Source organism: Bison bison, unplaced genomic scaffold (assembly GCF_000754665.1).
Source record: "Bison bison bison isolate TAMUID 2011002044 unplaced genomic scaffold, Bison_UMD1.0 scf7180017864080, whole genome shotgun sequence".
NCBI classification, from domain to species: domain Eukaryota; kingdom Metazoa; phylum Chordata; class Mammalia; order Artiodactyla; family Bovidae; genus Bison; species Bison bison.
Window position 1 is genome coordinate 3,624,629 of NW_011494652.1, and position 19,392 is coordinate 3,644,020.

The 19,392-nt window shown below is 46.7% G+C and overlaps 1 protein-coding gene across 8 annotated transcripts in view; it reads right to left on the reverse strand.

Moving 5' to 3' along the window:
* Nucleotides 1-19,392, reverse strand: part of PPP6R3 (protein phosphatase 6, regulatory subunit 3) — a 125,659-nt gene that overhangs the window by 52,739 nt on the left and 53,528 nt on the right. For 6 of the 8 annotated variants that reach the window (XM_010837665.1, XM_010837664.1, XM_010837663.1 and 3 more), the window contains 6 exons: nucleotides 16,728-16,960; nucleotides 12,370-12,556; nucleotides 9,043-9,180; nucleotides 6,550-6,615; nucleotides 4,454-4,566; nucleotides 2,176-2,289 (listed from right to left, as the gene is read on the reverse strand). In XM_010837665.1, coding sequence (XP_010835967.1) covers nucleotides 2,176-2,289; nucleotides 4,454-4,566; nucleotides 6,550-6,615; nucleotides 9,043-9,180; nucleotides 12,370-12,556; nucleotides 16,728-16,954 — 845 coding nt within the window. In that variant the 5' untranslated portion in view covers nucleotides 16,955-16,960. Of the gene's footprint in view, nucleotides 1-2,175; nucleotides 2,290-4,453; nucleotides 4,567-6,549; nucleotides 6,616-9,042; nucleotides 9,181-12,369; nucleotides 12,557-16,727; nucleotides 16,963-18,391; nucleotides 18,839-19,392 lie in introns of those variants that run through there. The other 2 variants (XM_010837661.1, XM_010837662.1) reach the window with 2 other exon arrangements.

The window sequence follows — 19,392 nt, forward strand, 5'->3', positions numbered from 1 at the left end:
ATCTTCCCCACCCAGGGATCAGCCCACGTTTCTTAGGTCTTCTGCAGTGGCAAGCAGGCTCTTTACCACTAGTGCCACCTGTAAGCCCCCACCTGTGTCTTCAGGGTCACAGGGTTTGCGGCCCTTTCCCCAGTGGCTTAACAGCCGGCAGCCAACATGTCCTGAGCAGGGCTAACAAGTGAACGCAAAGTCCCATGTCCACAGTTCTCAGGGCACCCTTGCTCTCCCTGCACCCGGGCACTTCCGGCATTAAGTAACCTACTACCACTCTATGTTTATTAGAAAACACATCGGAACCATCACCTTTTAAGCTGAAAAATGGAACTATATGAAAATACCTCAGTTCCTCAGTAGAAGATAAGAGTTATACTGTGCAATAACTTACCCCTTCTCTCCATATTTCTTGAGTTTTATTAAAATAATCTGGAATTTACTGTTTTTTCAACATTTGACTTATTCAATTCATTCCTAATAGTCACATGAATTTTCACATCCCTGTTACATTTATCATTACTTTCACCAATATATTTCTTTATCTTAAGTTCTTTATTCTACCTTACTTTTCTGTTTGACTTTGATAAAGTTCATCTTCAAGTAACTGACCCAAGGAACAGATGGAACACTGAGGTCTCACATGACTGAAAATGCCTCATGGCCTCACACAGCAATCAAAATATTTCAGGGTCACAATCCTGCCCTCTGTCTTTTGGTGTTTATGCAACTTTACAAATGAGATGTCTGGCAATCTGATCTGCTTTGCAGTTAACCCATTTTTTCTTGTCCAAATAGTTTTAAGACTTACCCTTTATCCTAGGGACTCAGAAATCTCCTAAGGATAAGGCTAACATCTTAGCCACCCACCACCCTTGTCCGCCCCTCTTTAAAGTTAATCCTGCTCAGTATCTGGTCAACCTCTGTGGTCTGGGGGTAAGTTCCTTCTGATCAGAAATTTCTTCTGTCACTTCTTTTATTGTTGTATCATTTCTGTTCTCAAGCCGAAGTCATCAACATAAATATCAAAGCACCAGCTCATGTGCTTTTAAAGCATTTTAAGAGATGATGCAACTGCCTTACACCAGGAGTAGCAAGATAACATTCCTGTACCACCTGATTAATACCGTTAAGTTACTGGTTACATTATTTAAAATAGGATTTAACAGGGAAGACACAGGATAAGTCAGAACTGCAGATACAATCCCCAAATTACAATACACTTGAAGCACTGCTGCCACATTGACATCCCATGATCAGTAACCAGAGATGAAAAAGACAGGAATAGAGATGGAGACTTTGGGAAGCAGGGACTGATAAGGCTGTGTTTACTGTTTTGCTAGAAACCAAATGACACCGTTAAAAATAAATCCCAAAGCCCTGGACCGCGGAATTCTCCTGCGCTGACAGCACACCTGGCTGCGCCTTCGCTTCACGCCTCTGCTGTACAGGATGGACCCAATGGTGAAGAGGAAAATACAAATTCTAATCTCTAACCCACAGGCTCCTGGAACACGAATATATGCACACCTCTTCAAATTCTCATTCTCCAGGAAACAATTTGGAAAATTCTGACAATTAATAAGTAAATCAGCTTTAGGTATAAAACTGTAAAGAATATGACAAATATTAAATGACTTGTCCAGAGGCACACAAATAGGAAAAACAGACTTTCTCATTCTTAAACACACCACAAAATTTTCCTTAAGGCCTCAAGCCACCTGTCCATCCATTTTTAAACAGCCTAATGAACTGCAGTACCTCACGTGTGAAGCCTCAAGTTAGTGCAGAAAGGACAGAAGAGCCCTGAATCGCCACTTGGAGGAGAACTGCACACCAACCAGGAAGAGCTATTTTCAATTTTCACAAACAAGAAATAAGCTTCTCCTGAATGTGAGCCGTTCTGCATGGGTTTGATTTATTATAGTAGTATTTTGGTAATGACTACAAAAACTCAAATAACAAGAATCCAAATGTTGCCAATAGTGTTCACTAAAGCATATTTTTCAACTACATCTATGTACTGCATTCATATAAAACTATTTATACAGTAGAAAAATATTCAACAAATGAAATTCAAGGGCATGATACTGTAAAAATAAACCACTAACTTAATTCTTAGTTTTTAAAAACTCTAAAAGGGAAACCAAATGACTCATTTCATGAAACAGAAGGAAAACTTACGTTGGTCGCCGTGTCTCAAGTAAAGTCAACAATATCTGGATTGCACTGACTATGGCCGATTCATTTTTCTCCGTGTGGAAAATATTTGATAGAAGCTGCTCTATAATTTCTTGCCTAGGGAAACAAATCAACAGTCAAGCGCTAACTGTAATGTTATTTAAGACTAACAACTTCAGAAGAAAAGGTCACAGTAATACAAGTACTATATAAGAATGTATATAATTCTTATTAACTTAATTAACCAAGATCTAAAACAGGTACAAGAGCGTACCGATTGCTGCATTTTGCCCTAAAATTAAAACTTGGTAAATAAATCCAAATAACTTGGCAGAAGTGAAATGGATCTGACTGAACTCTGCACATGAAGTATTCTCCACAAGCTCTCCGAGGACACTCTCCTGTGCATGTGACAGGCCACAACCATGGTAAAACACCAGGTAGCCCGTCTGGTGGATGTGTACACATGTTCTCAGGAAACCTGCTTCCCAGGCTCTCAGTAATTGTTAGCACCCATGCGGATTAAGAAGCAGAATCTCCCTTGCACTGTGACCGACAGCTGGCTGCTCTGCCGCTCGCCTGACACACACATCAGTCTCCCCACAGTACAGTGGGCTCAACGGACACCAGCACCAGCTCCTCCGCCAGGTGAGGATGGCAAGCAGGGAATAAACTCTTCCTCTCTGGGGGAAGCAAACCAAACTGGCATCTAACCTAACTTCAGAGGATCCTCTCGCAGGAAGCAGTCTTCCAGTACTCCCAGCCAGCACTCCAACTGCTTATAAGACCTCTCAACAGTACTGTAAAAGTCACTCAGCACACAGCAGCCTACAGAATAATACTAAACTTGGAATTGAGCTCTGAAAAACTGGCTGCTTTTCTTTTTACAGTAAACCCATATATTCTTCAAACAGCAGCCTCACCCCAGAGAGAGGTACCGAGCACCACCTGTGGCCACGGAACACTCAGAAGGTAACCAGTCTGAACTGACCTGAGTGTAAAGTACACGCTGGACTTCCCAAACTTTGTTCACAGAAGTGAATGTAGAATATCTCATTAATAATTTTAAATAAACACATGTTGAAATATTTTGTATCTATAAATAATATAATAATATATACTTATACATTTTTGTATAAATTATAAATACATATGTAGCTTCTAGAATATATAAAAATTAATTTCACCTATATTTTACTTTAATATGGCTACTAGAAAAACTTTAATTACATGTGACTTTTATTGTATTTTTATTAGACAATGCAATCATGTACCGTATGAGATTACTGACAGCCCACCTTTTTTAACCTACTCGAATGGCAGTTTCACATGGTTCAACCTCATAATTACTAGTACTGTATGGAGTACATAAGTCACAATTACAAGGATAACTAACACGGGGCAGCTAAGATGACATTTTACTCAGAAGCTGACAAGCTCTTAAGTTTTGCTACTCGAGAGAACTAGTGAAAAGGGCCTTCCCAGCCAAAAGATGGAAATGAGCCTCCATACATAGGAAGACTTAAAAAAGTTCCAACAAAGTCACTAAAAAGAACAGCAGCAGCAGTAAACTGAAGCTAACTGCCAGTCACATGTAACAGTGCTAACTATTCACCGTCTTTCCCAATCGTTCATCCAAAGTGGGGAGAGGCCTTGTTTGTATTAAAACCACTGTTAGTTTTATGGATTCGGGTTGAATGCACGCACAATGCTTGACGGCAAATACTCTCCCTGAGAACGTGTGGCTCTAGATACACCAGTAGGGTGGGCTGGCCACTCACAGGCTTCACAATCGAACACCACCCCTAAGTGGTCTTCCACCTAAACACAAGCTGTCTGTTCACTGCGAATTACTTAGAAACAAGGGCAAAAGCAATACAAAGAAACAAAACACACGGATGCATAACCCTTCGTATCAGGTCTGGTCAGGCGACCCCTGAACAGCTGCCAAGGCAGAGTGAATCCTAGGAAGAGCTTCTGATCAAATGTGTTTGCACTTAACTCTCTTCCCTCAAAGACCGTGGAGGCCGGGACTGTCCCATCTCAGAACCCTACACAGAAATGGCTCTTACTTATTAACACATTCTTACCCTGTAGGTCTCCAAAGGGCATCATGAGGGGCTGAGATCGGATGAGCAGGTTCTCCTGCCTGCTCGCCCGCCCACAGGTACTTTCCAGGGACCCAATCCCCACATGAGGAACACTTACCAAAGAGTGACAAGGGTAACGTATCACAGGGCACCAACGAGAAAAGGCAACCAGAACAGAGACGCAAACATACTTCTCTAGAGTGGCAAGCAGGGGGTCTGGCTCTGCACTGCTCTGGACCTGTAGCATCTGGTCTCTGCTCAGGCGGACAATCTCACAAAGTGACTGTGCTGCGTTTGAGTGCCGCTAGAGGAAAGAAGCACAGTGTCAACTACAGAACACACCGGGAGTCAAACCTATGATAAAAAGTTAGTGAAGAAACTGCTTAAGTAACACAAAATAACACTGGCCATAAGCTACAGTAAATAAGAAATAACGTATGTAAAGTATTGAGTATTTTACCCTCTTGGGCTAATGAGCTCTGTTAACAATACTGCCAACAAAATACAGCTGCTGTGTGTAGAGAAATGTGACTAAAGTTCTGACAAGTAAACTTTCTACAATTAAACTTGAAGAAAAATGTATGTCCTCAATTGATATACTTTTAGCAGCACAGAAAGATGAACCCACTTCTGTGACTTAAAAAAAAACAAAATGCAGCTTTCTGGAATATACTAGTGAGTAAGAAACCCTACACCTTCTTCCCATGCTAGTGTGCGACGCCACAGCGTGCTCTCAGATGCTGGTGCCAGGCACGTGGCACTGAGCGCCGCCCACCCAGCGAGAGCAGAGCAATGGGATTCAGCACAGGTGATAACACGCGCCAGGATACCACCCCCCAGTGTGGAATCAGGCACCAAAACCTCCTCAATAAATATAAACTGCTCAGTGCAGTGTAGCATGCAGCTTCCCCCTTAATACCCAACAGAAATGTCAACAGGACTGTCCAAAAAAACAAAATACACTTTCTTGCAAGTCAAGCAGAGAAGGTGCTGATGCCTCAAACACTTTGTCCTCTGCAAAACGACTTGCTCCAGAAGTGGGCCTCTCCTTCGCCAAGCCTTCAGACAGCGACCGTGTCCAGCTGAGCAAGAGCCTAGTAAGGACAAGCTGCGTCCCCGCCCTGGGAACAGGCCAGGCCCGCCCCTGCCCTCCGTTATGGCGCACGGGAAATGTGCTCTGGAAATAAATCATCGACCCCCCACCTCCCCTCTCCCAGCCACAGCAGGAGGGCCAAGGCCCCTTCAAAGCTACGGCCCCGAGACGGTCCACACGGGCGTGTCCTGGGTGTCAGCAGGAACAGTACTTACTACAGGGGCAACGAGTGAGCTGTCGGAGGAGAGCCACAGCCCCTGCATGGCTAGCTCCTTGCTTTTTTTTTTTTTCCTGAAAGGGACAGTGGGATGGAGAGCCTGCTTTTGATGAACTCCAGGGACCAAAAGGTTTTGAATGGACCAGAGTAGAAGGGAAGTCTCCCCTTCGTAGGGGAGAACACCCTCCAGCCACATGCTTCTTCCCTGGCACTGTTTTTCTACAGCGCTCACTCTCCAACTGACCCACCAGCCAGAGCGTCAGAGGAGGGCGCCCGTGCGCAAGACACACCCAGCACGCTCTCTGAACCAACTCCTCTGTAGATACTACACCGAACCACATGGAATGATAACTTCTCTAGGCAGACATGGCCACATGCTGGCCACTCCACAGGGCTCAGAGCCGCACAGCAGCCGGGTGACTGTCTCCCCTACAGAGGCACACCGCTGGTGACTCCCCCCAGCCCAGCCTACAGAGCTCCCCGAGCAAACTCCAGAGCAGCTCTGACACTGCCGCCCAGTCAACCTTCAGCACCCAGGACAAAGGCCAAACCAGCCAGGGCACAGAAGCCTGAGTGCCCAAGAGCCCAGCACTCTGGGATGCACTGGGGACCCGGAGCTGCTGTATGTCTGGAGGCTTTTGCCAGAATGGAAAACACAAGTGCAGACAGATGTGGCCACATCCTCTGGGCTAAAGATGGGGATAAAAGAAAAAATCGTGGAGGAGGTTTGTGAGGAAGGTGAGTAGATGCAGCCCGCGCTCTAAAGAGACGGAACGAGACCCAGGGCTTACCGTTTCACATTCAGCAAAACACAGCATTTTTAAAAGCCTTTGGTGTTTAGAAAACTGTCAGCCTGAAGCATTCCAGGTGACCACTAGTACCTGTCCTCCCCATTCACATCTAGTGAAATGACGCTCTGTGCCCAGACGAACGTGACTTGTTTTCCCAAAAAATCAAGTTCACAAAAGAGAACTTACATCTTCTTCTTGCGATGGATGAACTATTTCCACGAGCCTCTGGATAATTTTCTCCTCATTTAACCACTGTAAAACACATTGTAGAAGGAATCAGAGCAATGAGTGGCTCCTGTCCAAGCCCCAGTGAAGATTAACGTACAGAAATATCCATCATATTTTAAGTAGAATGTACAGGTTTTCTCTGAACTTTGAACACTACAGGAAATTAAAAGTCCCCCAAAAGAAAATGGCAGTGAATATATTATTTTAACAGCAGCTAGAGTACCAACTACTCCCCATATCACAAAGCCACATACCCAAATCCTACACGTCAGCTTAGTGACGTTAGTTCTCAGGCACCGCGCACTAACAAAGCCTGTGCTTTGCTTACGAAGTGGAAGCGGAGATGGAATTTATACATTTTCTGTAAGAGTGTTCATTTTAAGGCAGCTTCAGAAAGGCTGAGAAAAACAGTATATCGTATCAAGCCTTGGGTTTAAAACACACGATGAACTCTTAGATTCTAAAACAAAAACAAGCACAGGAAGCGTGGGGGCTGGGGGGTGCCACAGAAAGTTTATCTGCCTGGTCACATGCTAGCAAAGAGCGGTTATCATGACTAGGACATTCTTCTTCCACTATGTATGAACTACTGCCATGAATGAAAATATGAAAGGGGTAAGAATAAATGAAAAAGCACCTGGCGTAATATTAATTCCACAAGGAAGAGAAACACCAAGTAAATAAAGGCAATGTCTACCTAGAACAGATGGATGGACACACACAGACACACACACACACACGCTCCCAAAAGTTAAAAGAGGTGGGGAGCGGGAGGCAGGAAATCAAACACAATGTGCTAAAGGCTGCGGAGAAATTCTTGGGTTGTCTTCAAGCTCCTCAAGGAGAATATGCCAAAGGAAAATGCAAACAAAAGATCTCAGGAGACCACCAGGAAGGCAGGGGCCCATCTTATTTTAAGATGTTTTAAAATGTGCACATGAAGCCCCTCCGGGGTCTTGTTCACACACAGATTCCGACCCAGCAGGGCAGCGGTGAGATCCAGGTGATGTCTGGGACCACACTCTGAGTAGCCACGTCCTCAAACAGGATGCAAACGCCTCTACAGAGAAGCTGGGGCTGAGGGTCCCGACCACCCAGAGAGAAAGTGGGAAACTGCGGGCAGTGAACAGATCTACCCCCCAGCCACCTCCACAGCTACTAACAAGCAGCCACAGCCCAGCCCACAGCTGGCCCCCAGATCAAAGCCAGACACACAAGAGTTCTCACTACCCTTACCTCGACCTCCACCTTTATTAACCACCTACCGCTACATCCTTTGAGAAGCACACCTACTCCCTTGGAAGTGAGCCCTAAAATCCAACTCAGAAATGACCAAATTTGGGAACTCTAAGAAACCATACTGAATAACCTACTTCAGTAATAACATATAAAGGCAACCACCCTCTTAGCCTTAACTGCCTTCTCTGGAGTCCCCAGTCTCTACGGAGAAAACACTCGCATCCACAAATACACACCTAAAGGTGACCGAAGCCCCAGTTTAGGGCTCTTTCCCAGGATATTCACTAGGTCCTCTCAGCTGACATACTCACATGACCATGGCTCTCAGAAGACCTCCGCCTGGTTCTACAGACCCAGCCCTGACACCGTCCCCTGACACACCATGCCCCCACACACACCTGTCATGCCTGCCCCCCTCAGTGGACTATGCCCCTCTCCCTGGAACGCCTCCTGACAGACCCTACTAACTCTCCTCTGGGCCTTCCTAGGTCTTTAGCAGTTTCAATAAAACTCATTTCCAGAGTTCTTAGGTTTGAGGTTGAGTATTAAAGACAGAATGGACTGGGGAATGGTTCTGGAAGAAGGCAGTGAAGGGGACGAAAGAGAAGGGATGGAAGAGGCAGCGCTGAGAGCCTGCGAGAAACCTCACCTTCAAATCATTCACACCCTCCTCTTCCCACCCAAGACAGTCCTCCAGAGCCATATGTCCTGGAATAACCACCTCCCCCAAATCTGAAATACGTGCCCCTTTGAAGGTAAACTCCATTCTCCTGCTATCCCATGCTCCTAGGCATCCATGAGGCTACTTCCGAAGCCAGATCCCCTGGAAATACCACAGCTCTTCCTTCTGACTCTTAGAGACATCCCTGCAGGTGACATCTCCTCAAGACAGAGAAGATTCCTCACAGCCTGCTCAAACGAGACAGAGCTCCCGACCTTCCCATTTCTGCTCTTCCCACCAGACCAGCTAAGACAAATCCAGTCTGCCTTCCCACTCCGCTGAAGAGCAAAGCCAGCAAAGGAAGAGAACAAGAAGACAGCCTGTGTCTCTTGGGGAGTGCACATGGGGAACCCTAACCCTGGAAAAACCTGGGTCTCTTCCTGTGGTGGAGCCCTTCTCCTGCCCCCCACCCCGGTTTCCCAGACCCTGACTACCCGTCCCTGGAATCCCACCCAGATGCCGCAGCCCGCCCACGCCGCCTGACTACTCACATTCAGCACCTCCTGCCTGGGCTGCGGGGGCTCGATGCACGTCAGGAGCCTGAGCAGCAAGTCCATGATGGCCGACGTTCCTATGTGCTTTATAATAAGGTCCACAAAGTCACGTTTCTTCTTCAGGAAATCCACAATCTAGAGGAGAACAGCCACAACTGAAAGACGCATCCCTGGGGAACCATCAACTTTAGGACACTTTCAGTCCTGACCCCTCGGGCTGCCCCCTCCGAAGTCCCATCACCACTTTAAGGCAAGTCAAAGGCTGAATTAGCCATAGATGTCAAACCGGAAAGACTTCTGATTATTACAGAACTGAAAAACCTCTTTAAAAAAAAAAAAAAAAACTCCCAAATTACCACCTGTTCCCTGATACAAACACACCATAACAGAATCTTTCATTTCTGCTCACTTTCATTATTAATTCTGAAAGAATGAGGATCAAAAATGTAACACTCCATAAAAGGCAAGAGAATATACCACTTAACAATTTATAGACATAAAGCAAGTCCATTAGGCTTTACACGAAAATGCAGACTAAACATCCGAAGTCCTAACTGTACTCTAGCAAGAAAAACATTCAAAACAGATTTCTGCATCAGTCAAAGTGGCTAACTCACATGCTATAGAAAATCACAGCTGCGTTTTATTTCAGCCATTCACCTGATCAGATTAACACCAGGAGGCTGAGCGTGGAAGAGGCTGACCATTAACCGAGGGGATAAGAAAACATCAGTGAAGTCAGGGTTGCCACCTAGGTCTCTCCTGCACAGGAAGAAACATGCTCTGCCTTGGACACCCCTGTGTACATTCTGGCTTTTTTGTCCGTGTACAGGGATCATCTGCTCAAAAGTCCCAAAAGCAGCACAGCCAGCGAGGCGGCTGCCGTGACAATATCGCCCTGACGTCTCCCAGAAGCTTGTGAGGTGGGGCTGCTCAACTCAAATGTTCTAGGTGAGGAAACTGAGGCTCAGACCAGTCAAGGATTTTGCTAGAAGCTAAAAAGTGGTTGCCCTGAGATTTAAATCCAACAGAGCCACAAGCTCATCACCCCACATGACAGCTAGAAGCCAGGGGTGAACTAAAACTGCTTCACACCATCAGATGGAAATACAGAATCAGCCATCACACACTGCTTCTCTAAACAGTGAGGTTAAAGGCTGTAGCACAAACGTGCAGTGAGTTACACATAATCCACTCACAGCTGAGTCACACAGTAGTTTTAAAAGCACAGTGGAGGAGAGGGGGGAGAAAAGGTGGCATGTGGCCAAAACACTGCATTTAGTGGCCGAAGCACCGACTCCGGAGCCCACAGGCAGGGCCAAGGGGGCACAGCAAGGACGGCAAGGTGGCCTGTCTGGGGGACAGCAGTGGAGGGGCTCACCCGCCAGCACTCAGGGTGCCCCTCACAGAAGGTCCTGCTGCTCTGCGAGTTAATCCTGAGAGGTGTCTATACTGGTTAAATCAGACTGAGTCTGAATTCAGTTGCACATACCCTTACTAACATATCATGTGATGGGAAACCTTTATTTACACTCATGATTCTCAAAAGGAGAGGAAGGTGCCAGTGTGGGCTTCTCTCGTAGCTGAAAGAGCAAAGCAAGGACTCTCGAGTCCTCTCGTGATGAGGGCTGAGCTGAGAAGCACAACAAGCAGCAGAGTGAACGGCCTTCTCTCAGCGCTGAAGTGGCGCGTGCCACCTTCTGTACACAGGTGACACGTCTGGCCTTGGAGACCAAGCAAAGGCTCAGCAGCCCAGAGGGCTCTGAGCATGTCCTCACTCTGTGCTGAAGATACATGGACACCAGGCCCCACAGATGCGGGCCTCGGGCACAGAGAGGGGAAGACAGGCACGAGGGGATGTGAGACTGGTCTCCATCACGACCACAGCCACCTGGAACTGACCAGGACACAGACTGACGGGGTGAGCTGAACTCTCCTAGAAGAGTAAGCAGTCCTGTCATTTCTCATCCAAAGGCGGGAGGAGGAAGGACGAGCCGTACCGGAGGGACTGGGATTCGGGGATTACTGTCTAAGAAACAAGAACCTCAGTTCCAACACACTGAGAAAGGCAATCCTGCTCAACTAAGAACACGAAAGCACGACCTCGTCTGTCTAAAATAAGACCTGTATGCACTTGGCCTTGGCACAGGGCAGGCGTTCTGGGCCGAAAATAGTTCCAGCCCCTCCAGGTCTGCTGACAGCAAGGACAGGTCACGGAGCCTGCCTTCCACCACGAAGGACGCCAGGCCCGACTGCTGTGGCCCCTGCAGCTCTGCCTTCACACCCCCACGGCCTGCACTCTGCAGACTCTTAGTTTGTTCTTGGGCGTGTGAGGCTCCTGCTGCTCCCTGGGGCCCATTTGCATAAGTGAATCCTAATCTCTTCGTAAGCAGATCTTTTCCACACCAGAATCCACCAGAGCCATGATTTTAGCATGCATCCCAGTCGTCTGGGAGGCTTCTTACAGCCCAGACTGCAGGCCCCACCCCAGGGTGTCTGACTCAGCAGGCCTGAAATGAAGCTCCAGAAACTGCGTTTCCAACAAGCGCTCGGGTGGTATTCACGCTGCTGGACCACACACAGCAGACGCCTGGGACATGCAAGTTTCCAGGCACAGGGGACTGAGAGCGAAACGAAGCCCAGGAGACGGGAGGCGGGGCACAGCGGGGCGACACCGAGAACGAGGAGGAGGGGGAGGAGGCGGACCGTGGGAGCAGGCTCCTGCCCAACTCCTGCCAGGCTCTGCTGGACAGAAGAGCGAAGCTCCCTGTGTGTGTACACGGCAGTCACTACCCAGAGGTCTCAGGTTTTGGGGTGGAAGCAAAATAGAAGAGAAAAAAAAAAAAAAAAATGACCGTTGTATAAACTAATCATCAATCATTTATGGGAAAGCTTTCTGCCTTAAGCGTCGCCTGTGCTCTTTGTCAGGGAGAAGGATAAATGAGCACACTGTGACCCTGCCACAAAGTCGCCAGGACGCCACCCACACCCCCTGCCACTGTGTGCCCCTCCTCACGCGACCCTCACAGACTGACCCCAGCGTGCTCTTGCTTCCAACCACCTATCAGAAAAGGAAGCCAAGTACACTGGAAAACTGAGATATGAGGCGCTCAGAAAAAAGGAGGTCAAATTAGAATGTATTTGTTAAGGAGTTAAGTCAGTGGTAAGTCAGCAAGCACTGCAGATATTTAAGGTGTAAAATCTGTTCTTTTACAGAACGTGGGACATAAGGCACACTCAGAACACTGAAGCGACAAAATCACTGAGGATCATCTCAGGGGATGCTCAGCCCTAATACTTACCTTCTTAGAAAACAGTATTTACCTGTTCTGGTTTTCTGCTGATAAGAATACTTAGCACCTTGCTGAAGAAACTGGCAAGTAGTGGGTTCAAGGGGGAATCGTTTAGGAGGAAGCTATACAATTTCATTAGCAAGGATTCATCTTCTCCCAGTCTATCGTTCATTTGGGAGACATCAGAAGTGAGCAACTCACAAGATATATTTGGATACCTAGAAGAACAGGATACTCACGTCATCATCTGTATCAACAGTTTACTTACACAAATCAGAACACAGATCAGAAAGGTTTCCTAAAATTTTGTGAAAATTGTTTTAAAAATCTTCTGGGAATGAGAAAATAATTTCAAGCCATTCTGCCAATTTAAACCAGAGTGAATTTTCTTCTGTGTCTAAAAACCAATACAGTCTCCCCAACAAAACCAGAGCACAGCTGGGGCTCAGGAGGCGAGGGCGGGGACCCCTCAGAGGGGACAAGACGAAGCCGTGGGCCGCAACCCTCAGCCGCCCACAAGCAGCGCAGCTCGCAAGACCGCTTGGGGGACGCTGGCTTCCGGGAAACTGCGCTGCACGTGGCACCGTGCACTCGAGACACATTTAGGTTCCTGGACAGGCTGCCTGTATCCTCAGAAGGGTTGTCTGTGGTATTAGAACGCTGGGCGTGTCAGGTGTTCAGTCCACGTTACATGTTAAGAGAATAAACACTTCAATATACTCGAGCAGAGAACAGGACACAGCCTGAATTCCCCGGGTGGGAAAACAAAGTGTGTATAGAAACCGAACTCTCCACAGCAGCCTCCCATTCTCCCGGGGCCAGCCCACCTCAGACCTCAGGCTGTGTACCACAGCGCCCCTCCACAGGCCCCCAGCCCTGACAACACCGCACCCCTGTGCCACGTCTGCCTGAGCGCCGGGGCTCGCTCGCTCTCTGAACAGGCGGCAGCGGATTCCTTTTCTCCACTCGCTTCTTTAACCGCAAATGACTTTTCAACTGCTCTCAGAGCGATCATGGAGACTCCCAGGCCTGCCCAGACTACACTCTCCCCCACCCACCGTTCACTTCTCTGCTCTTTATCCCTCCCTGGCGAGCAGGAGCAGCAGGGAGTGGCGAGCTCTGATGTTGACCAGGACAGGGAGGTGACAAAACAGCCTGAAATGGCTCTGTGACGAAAGAGAGGGGAAGAGACTGCGGCCGGAACCCATGCAGCACCCCTGAGACAAGCCGGCAGCTGCCTGTTGACCAGTGACTTGAGAAGCAACTGGCACCAGAGCACAAGCTGCAGTACCCAGCGGGTGGACACTGAGCAGTGTAAGAATGTCCCCACATGAGCCTTTTCAGGGAGAAAAACATGGAAGAGACCTACAACAGAACCAGCAGGCATGTGGGCACAAAGATCACATCACCAGATCACTGTCTTTGAGGCTATGGTTCAATTAAATCAAACTCTTTCCTCACTTCAATTTACAGCACACATCAGCTCCAAGACACCATAACACAAAGTCACCAGTAGGCCCGAGGACGAAGCAGGGGTGACCCGTGTGGCCTCTGGAGTCAAACCGCCAGGCTCAGAACCTGTCTCCATCACTTACAAGCTGTATGATCTCAGGCACATTACCTGACTTCACTGGACCTCAGTTTCCAAGGCTGCAATATGAAAATAACAATTCTTATCTCATGGAAGAGAATAATACAAAATGCTGAGAAGGTCTAGAGTAAGTAAATACCAGCTGTTTTAATTTCTCTTTATTTTCTACTTCATAAAACTTCTGAAATGAAGTTTTATTGGGATGTGCAGTTGTCTCAACTGCCCCAATGTGAAAGTTGCCAGGAGGCAAAGGGTCAGTACAAGGTAGGAGACCCAACTCCACTGCAACCCAACGTAAGGAGTATTCTCAAAATTCCAACACAAGAGGTCCAGAGGGCAAGGGCCTCTTGGAAAGTTTTCCACCTGCTTCCCCACGGCTGATCTGGAGGTCTGATCACGCTGAAGATGCACACACGTGGGGTCCAGGCACGGATACAAAGGCTCAGCCCTCCCTCCGGTGGGAACAGGGTGGGGCTACTCCCGCTCTCCTCCCTCCCTCCCTGAGACTAACCATGCCTTTCAAACACCCCAAGACTCCTCCACCCACCCCGCCCCGCCCTGACCTCAGCTGCTCTGCACTGAGAACACAGTAGCAACGGGAAGACAGCCCAGCCCCACTGGACCTCTTCCTCCTCTGCGGTGAAGCCCCCCTAATGTCCTCTTGACCACTGAGGCCAGCCCAGCACATCACCAGACCCCCGCTCCTCTACGCCAGCCCGCTTCCCCAGCGCCGCATCACCCCACCAGCATGTAAACACACCATTATTTCTTCCATCTAGGAAAACACACACACCACGCCCCTCCTGGCTCCACACCTGCCTGGAGCTCCCACTTGCTCTCTCTGCTCCAGGGAACTACCTGAAATAACTCTCTGCTTGGTCTCCAATTCTTCCTCAGAAGCACTGCTTCTGTGTCCACTGCTCTGAGGAACGGGCACTGAAGGGACCTCCACACGGCAAAGGCCAGTGGCTGCCTGGCCTGTCAGCACAGCTCCCAAGCCCCCTGTCCCATCTCCCCTTCCTGAAGCCTGGCCTCCCTTGACATTGAGGGCAGCAGCCCCGCCCGGTTCTGTTCTTGCTTCTGAAGTCCCTCTGTGGGAACCGTGACCAGACCAGCAACATCTCAGCTCTGGGATTTCTGATACTACTTAATGCCCTATTTTTAAAGTTCTGTTAGTTCAAATTTCTGCAACAGTAAACACTCCATCACTCATAAACTAGTCTAAATACATACAACACTAGTCTAAATTTCCTTAGACGACTACAGTCCACCTTAACCCCGAACAGCTTTCGGGTCCCATCTGAGAAACCGCTTTGCGCTAGTCCAGCTCTCTGAGTCAGCCAGCTCCGTGCAGCTACCGGAGCTGGTGGCTCTGTCCAGGCCAGAGGCTCAGCAGAGAGCTGCTCCACTCAGCTCAAGCCACGCTCTCTCCAAATGGTGCCAACCAAAGGCAGCATGTCCAGGGAAACACACCTGCTCCTGAAACCTCCAAGGAAGCACAGAACACTGGCAGGGCAACATAACAGATGCCATGACTACTTTTTGGTAAAATAAGCAATTTCCACAAGGCACGCCTATTCTTCCCCAGTTAGAGAAGTATTTTGCCTCATGCAGCAGGTGAGGAAACAGACCCAAGAAGGGTGGCCTCTTGTCCACGTTCTTGGAGCTCTAGGAGGAGAGGGCTACACTCCTCCCAGGAGGCCTCCTGCCAGGATGAGCCCCCCGACAAGCAGCACTCACATATGCAGGTTCACTGTGAAGGGAATTCCAAAGCATGAAGCTTCTGTTTTTGAGGAAAGAAGTACACAGGTATTTCTGCCACCAAATTTCTTTCCTCTCCTAAAGTACTGATCTCCAAGTGGATGTGCAACTGAATGCCAGCTGACAATCTTAATGGCTGGCAGAGAACATGAATCCCCTGAAGATCCAAGCCATGAGCAACCTGAAGGCACCACGAGGCATTACTCCTCTGACAACAAAATTCTCCCCATGAAGAAATGAAAGACAACTGAAGAGAGGGGCAGGCTGAGGGAGAAACGAGAGTTTACCATAGGTCATAATTCTTCCCACGCCATCAAACTTATTTAATGCATAATCAATGGCTTTTGTTTTGTTCCTGAATCAGTTCTATTTGCAGGCAGAGAGGGACGCCAAATATTTCAAAAGAGCTGGAGATGGAAAAACAACCAACTGCAACCCCAACGCTTTAAATACATATGGAGTATTTACAGCGAGTTTGCGGGCGTCTGAACCCTGGCAAGCGTTATGAGCCGGCACAACTAGCGCTGAAGCAGACAGACCCACAGCACCATCCAAGGGGTCAGCTGCCTGCACGCAGCTGCACCAACGTTCACCAGGATCCATGCCCTTAGCTTCAGTTAGCAAAAGATCCAATTTATAATCAGCAACACTGTTCATAAAACAAGCTCTGGCTCGGCTGTGCTGTGTGATCTCAACAGTCACATAATCTGTTTTCCTATTTGCAAAAAAAGAGAAAATATTTACTTGGATCATCTCACTATATTAAGGAACTTTATCACTATTTATAATGCACTTTGCCCTTAGACAAAACCTTCTGGTGGAAATTTAGAACATTCATTTAAAAACTCCTGTGATTTCACTGGACTTGGCTCTACAACAGGCTGTTTGCTCCACTGAACCTGTCCCTCTTGACATGTTAACATTCTGTACCTGGTCTACGGCAGCCCTAAGAAGCTGCTGGACAACAAAAATGGTAATATATTCCTGCCCCCGCTTCACTTCAGCCCCACCCTAAACAGAATATTGAATTTTCTTACTTGTATCTGATCTTTTCATCCATGTCTTGAGGTGGTTCTTCAATAATGAATGAGACTAAATCTTCGAGACATTCTGCTTTTAAGAGAAACTCTATAAGTTTGCGGTTCTGTGCTTTACACTCCTGTAAAACATCTTCCTCATCCATTAACTCCTTCAGCGTTACATCTTCTCTTTCTAGAAGTGTGTCTATGTGGGATGATGAGTGAAGATCAAATTTCCAAAACATGCTGGTCTAAACAAAATGCAGAGATATTTTAAATAAAACTTCAACTTCACATATTAATTTTTCAAATTTCCATTTAGTTTTACAGTCTAAAATGCCAACTTGAATCACATGAGAAAAACAAGTTTCACTGTGAATCTATAAAGTACCTTCTAAGTAAGTAAAATTGGTAAGACATTTTCCTTCTCAGAAAATATTTTTATAGATAACAAAAAATTCTGATTGAAAATGCTGAAAGAATGCTAAAACTTGGTATTTTAACCTGCAAAATTAACCCACCCATACTTAAAGAATTTAGTGCTGGGAAGGAAGAAAATAAATCTTTTCTTCAGGGTGAGAAATACATTCTTACATAGAACTAGTAACCTCAACAACAAATGACAAGTATTGAGACCTAGGTGTGCAGTACTCTCCAGAATATTACATTAAATAACCACCACAAACCAGAACTTTTAGCCCCAATAGCACTTTCAGAGCTGAAAATCGGAAAGTCATAAAATAGTAAAACCTATGCCATTCTTAACAAAGAAACAAAAAATAGTAAGATCACCTTAATAAGAGAAGTGTTCACTTTGTCTTCAAAGTTTATCATGGAAAATTAAATCTTAGGATGTCTACAGATTGACAAAATAGTTCACCATGCTTATTTTAAATACTTCAGCACAGTCACTAACTGAAAAGCTACTAGTGATCCCCAAATACCTTCTCACGTCCCATCCCACTGTCATCGGGTCCCAAAGTAAAAGCAAAGTTAAGTTGCTCAGTCGTGTCTGACTCTTCGCGACCCCCATGGACTGCAGCCTATCAGGCTCCTCCATGCATAGGACTTTCCAGACAAGAATACTAGAGTGGGTTGCCATTTCCTGTATTTGCTTATTTTGACCTATAAGCCAAATTTCTGATAATCGAATAGTCTCTCCACTTGGAAGTCAGAAAGCTGGATGTAGTTAATAATTTAGTCTTAAGTCTTAAAAAAAATTAGGTCTCATTTAAAGTAGCATGTCTTTTCATTTTTTTGGAATCCCACAGATGAAGGCAAAATATAAAGAAAAGTATTAATAAATAATCAGAAAAGCAAATCTGATAGAGCCCTTACGACTGGCTAATTATAAACACTCATGATCATCAACTGAAAACTGTAAATGGCCACAAACTACTAAAATATGGATCAAGATATAGTCACGTATCTATATCGATTAAAAAATAACTCCCAAAATTTTAACCTTATAAAGGTAACTCATCATATACTGGTTCATAGAAAAAACTGATCATCAGTGGTGCTGAAATAACAAGTATTGGCAAACTCTGGCTCACAGACCAAACCCGGCCCACAGGCTGCAAGCTAAGAAGGGCTCTGACACCTTTAAAGGGTTGTTAAAGACAACAGGGCTGCTAACGAAGAGACTACGGGACAGAGACCACGGGGGCCTGAGCACTTACTATCTGGCAGTTCACAGCAAAGTGAAGTGGCCCGTCTCACGTTCCTTTCTGCCATCTCTGCAACTGCCTGGAGGGGCGGAGCCACGCGGTGCCAGGCAGGACTATCTACCAGATTCATTCTCTCCCTTCCATGGGTACTTGCCTAGACCACATCCCCAGCTTCTTGGGCAGGTAGGTATGGCCACATGACAAAGTTTTCTCCAATGTGCTGTGAGCCACCAAAACCTCCAGGTGGCCTCCTTTTCATCTGGCTGGATGTTGATGACAAAAAAGACCCTGAGACAGACAGTAAGGCCCAAAGACGGAAGGCACCTCCATCCCCAAGTCAACCTGTGGAAGAATGCTGCCTGCCCACCTGAGAGCCAGTCCCAGGCATGGGATGAGGAGCCACCACACATCTGGTCTGGGATCCAGCAGGACAGCCTACGTACCCAGTCATCTCCTCCAAGCTCCTGAGCCCACAATGTCATGTTCCTTCATACTTATTTTACTATACATATGAAAAGAATTCTTGGGCAAGTATATGTTTTAAAATGCCTAACTCCTTTTGCTCTCCACTATCCTAAATGTTTTAAAATGCCTAACTCTTTTCGCTCTACACTATCCTAAATTAGAATAGCATTTTTCAAATCAGGACACCTTAAAATACACATTTCCACAGTGCATTTTCTTTAAATTGAGTAGGTATACTACAGGCTTAAAAATAAAATAAAACCACAGGAGACTCTTAAACAAACATTATTTTATCTTCCAGCCAAACAGCAAACTGGACTGGAAACAAACAGCACTGGTCAATCAGTTACCCCCGGCCCGCCCCTAATTTCTACTAACTTGACCTTTGAAGCGGAATCAAGCTAGGCATGAACTAACAGGTACAAAGGTCAACTGCCAGGGGCCCTGAGGTAAACAGAGCCCTTTGAAAAATGTCTAAGATACTCAGAAAAAAACTGAAAGGAGTCAGAACTTCAGCAGCTCATTTTCAGTAAATATAAGTACTCTTT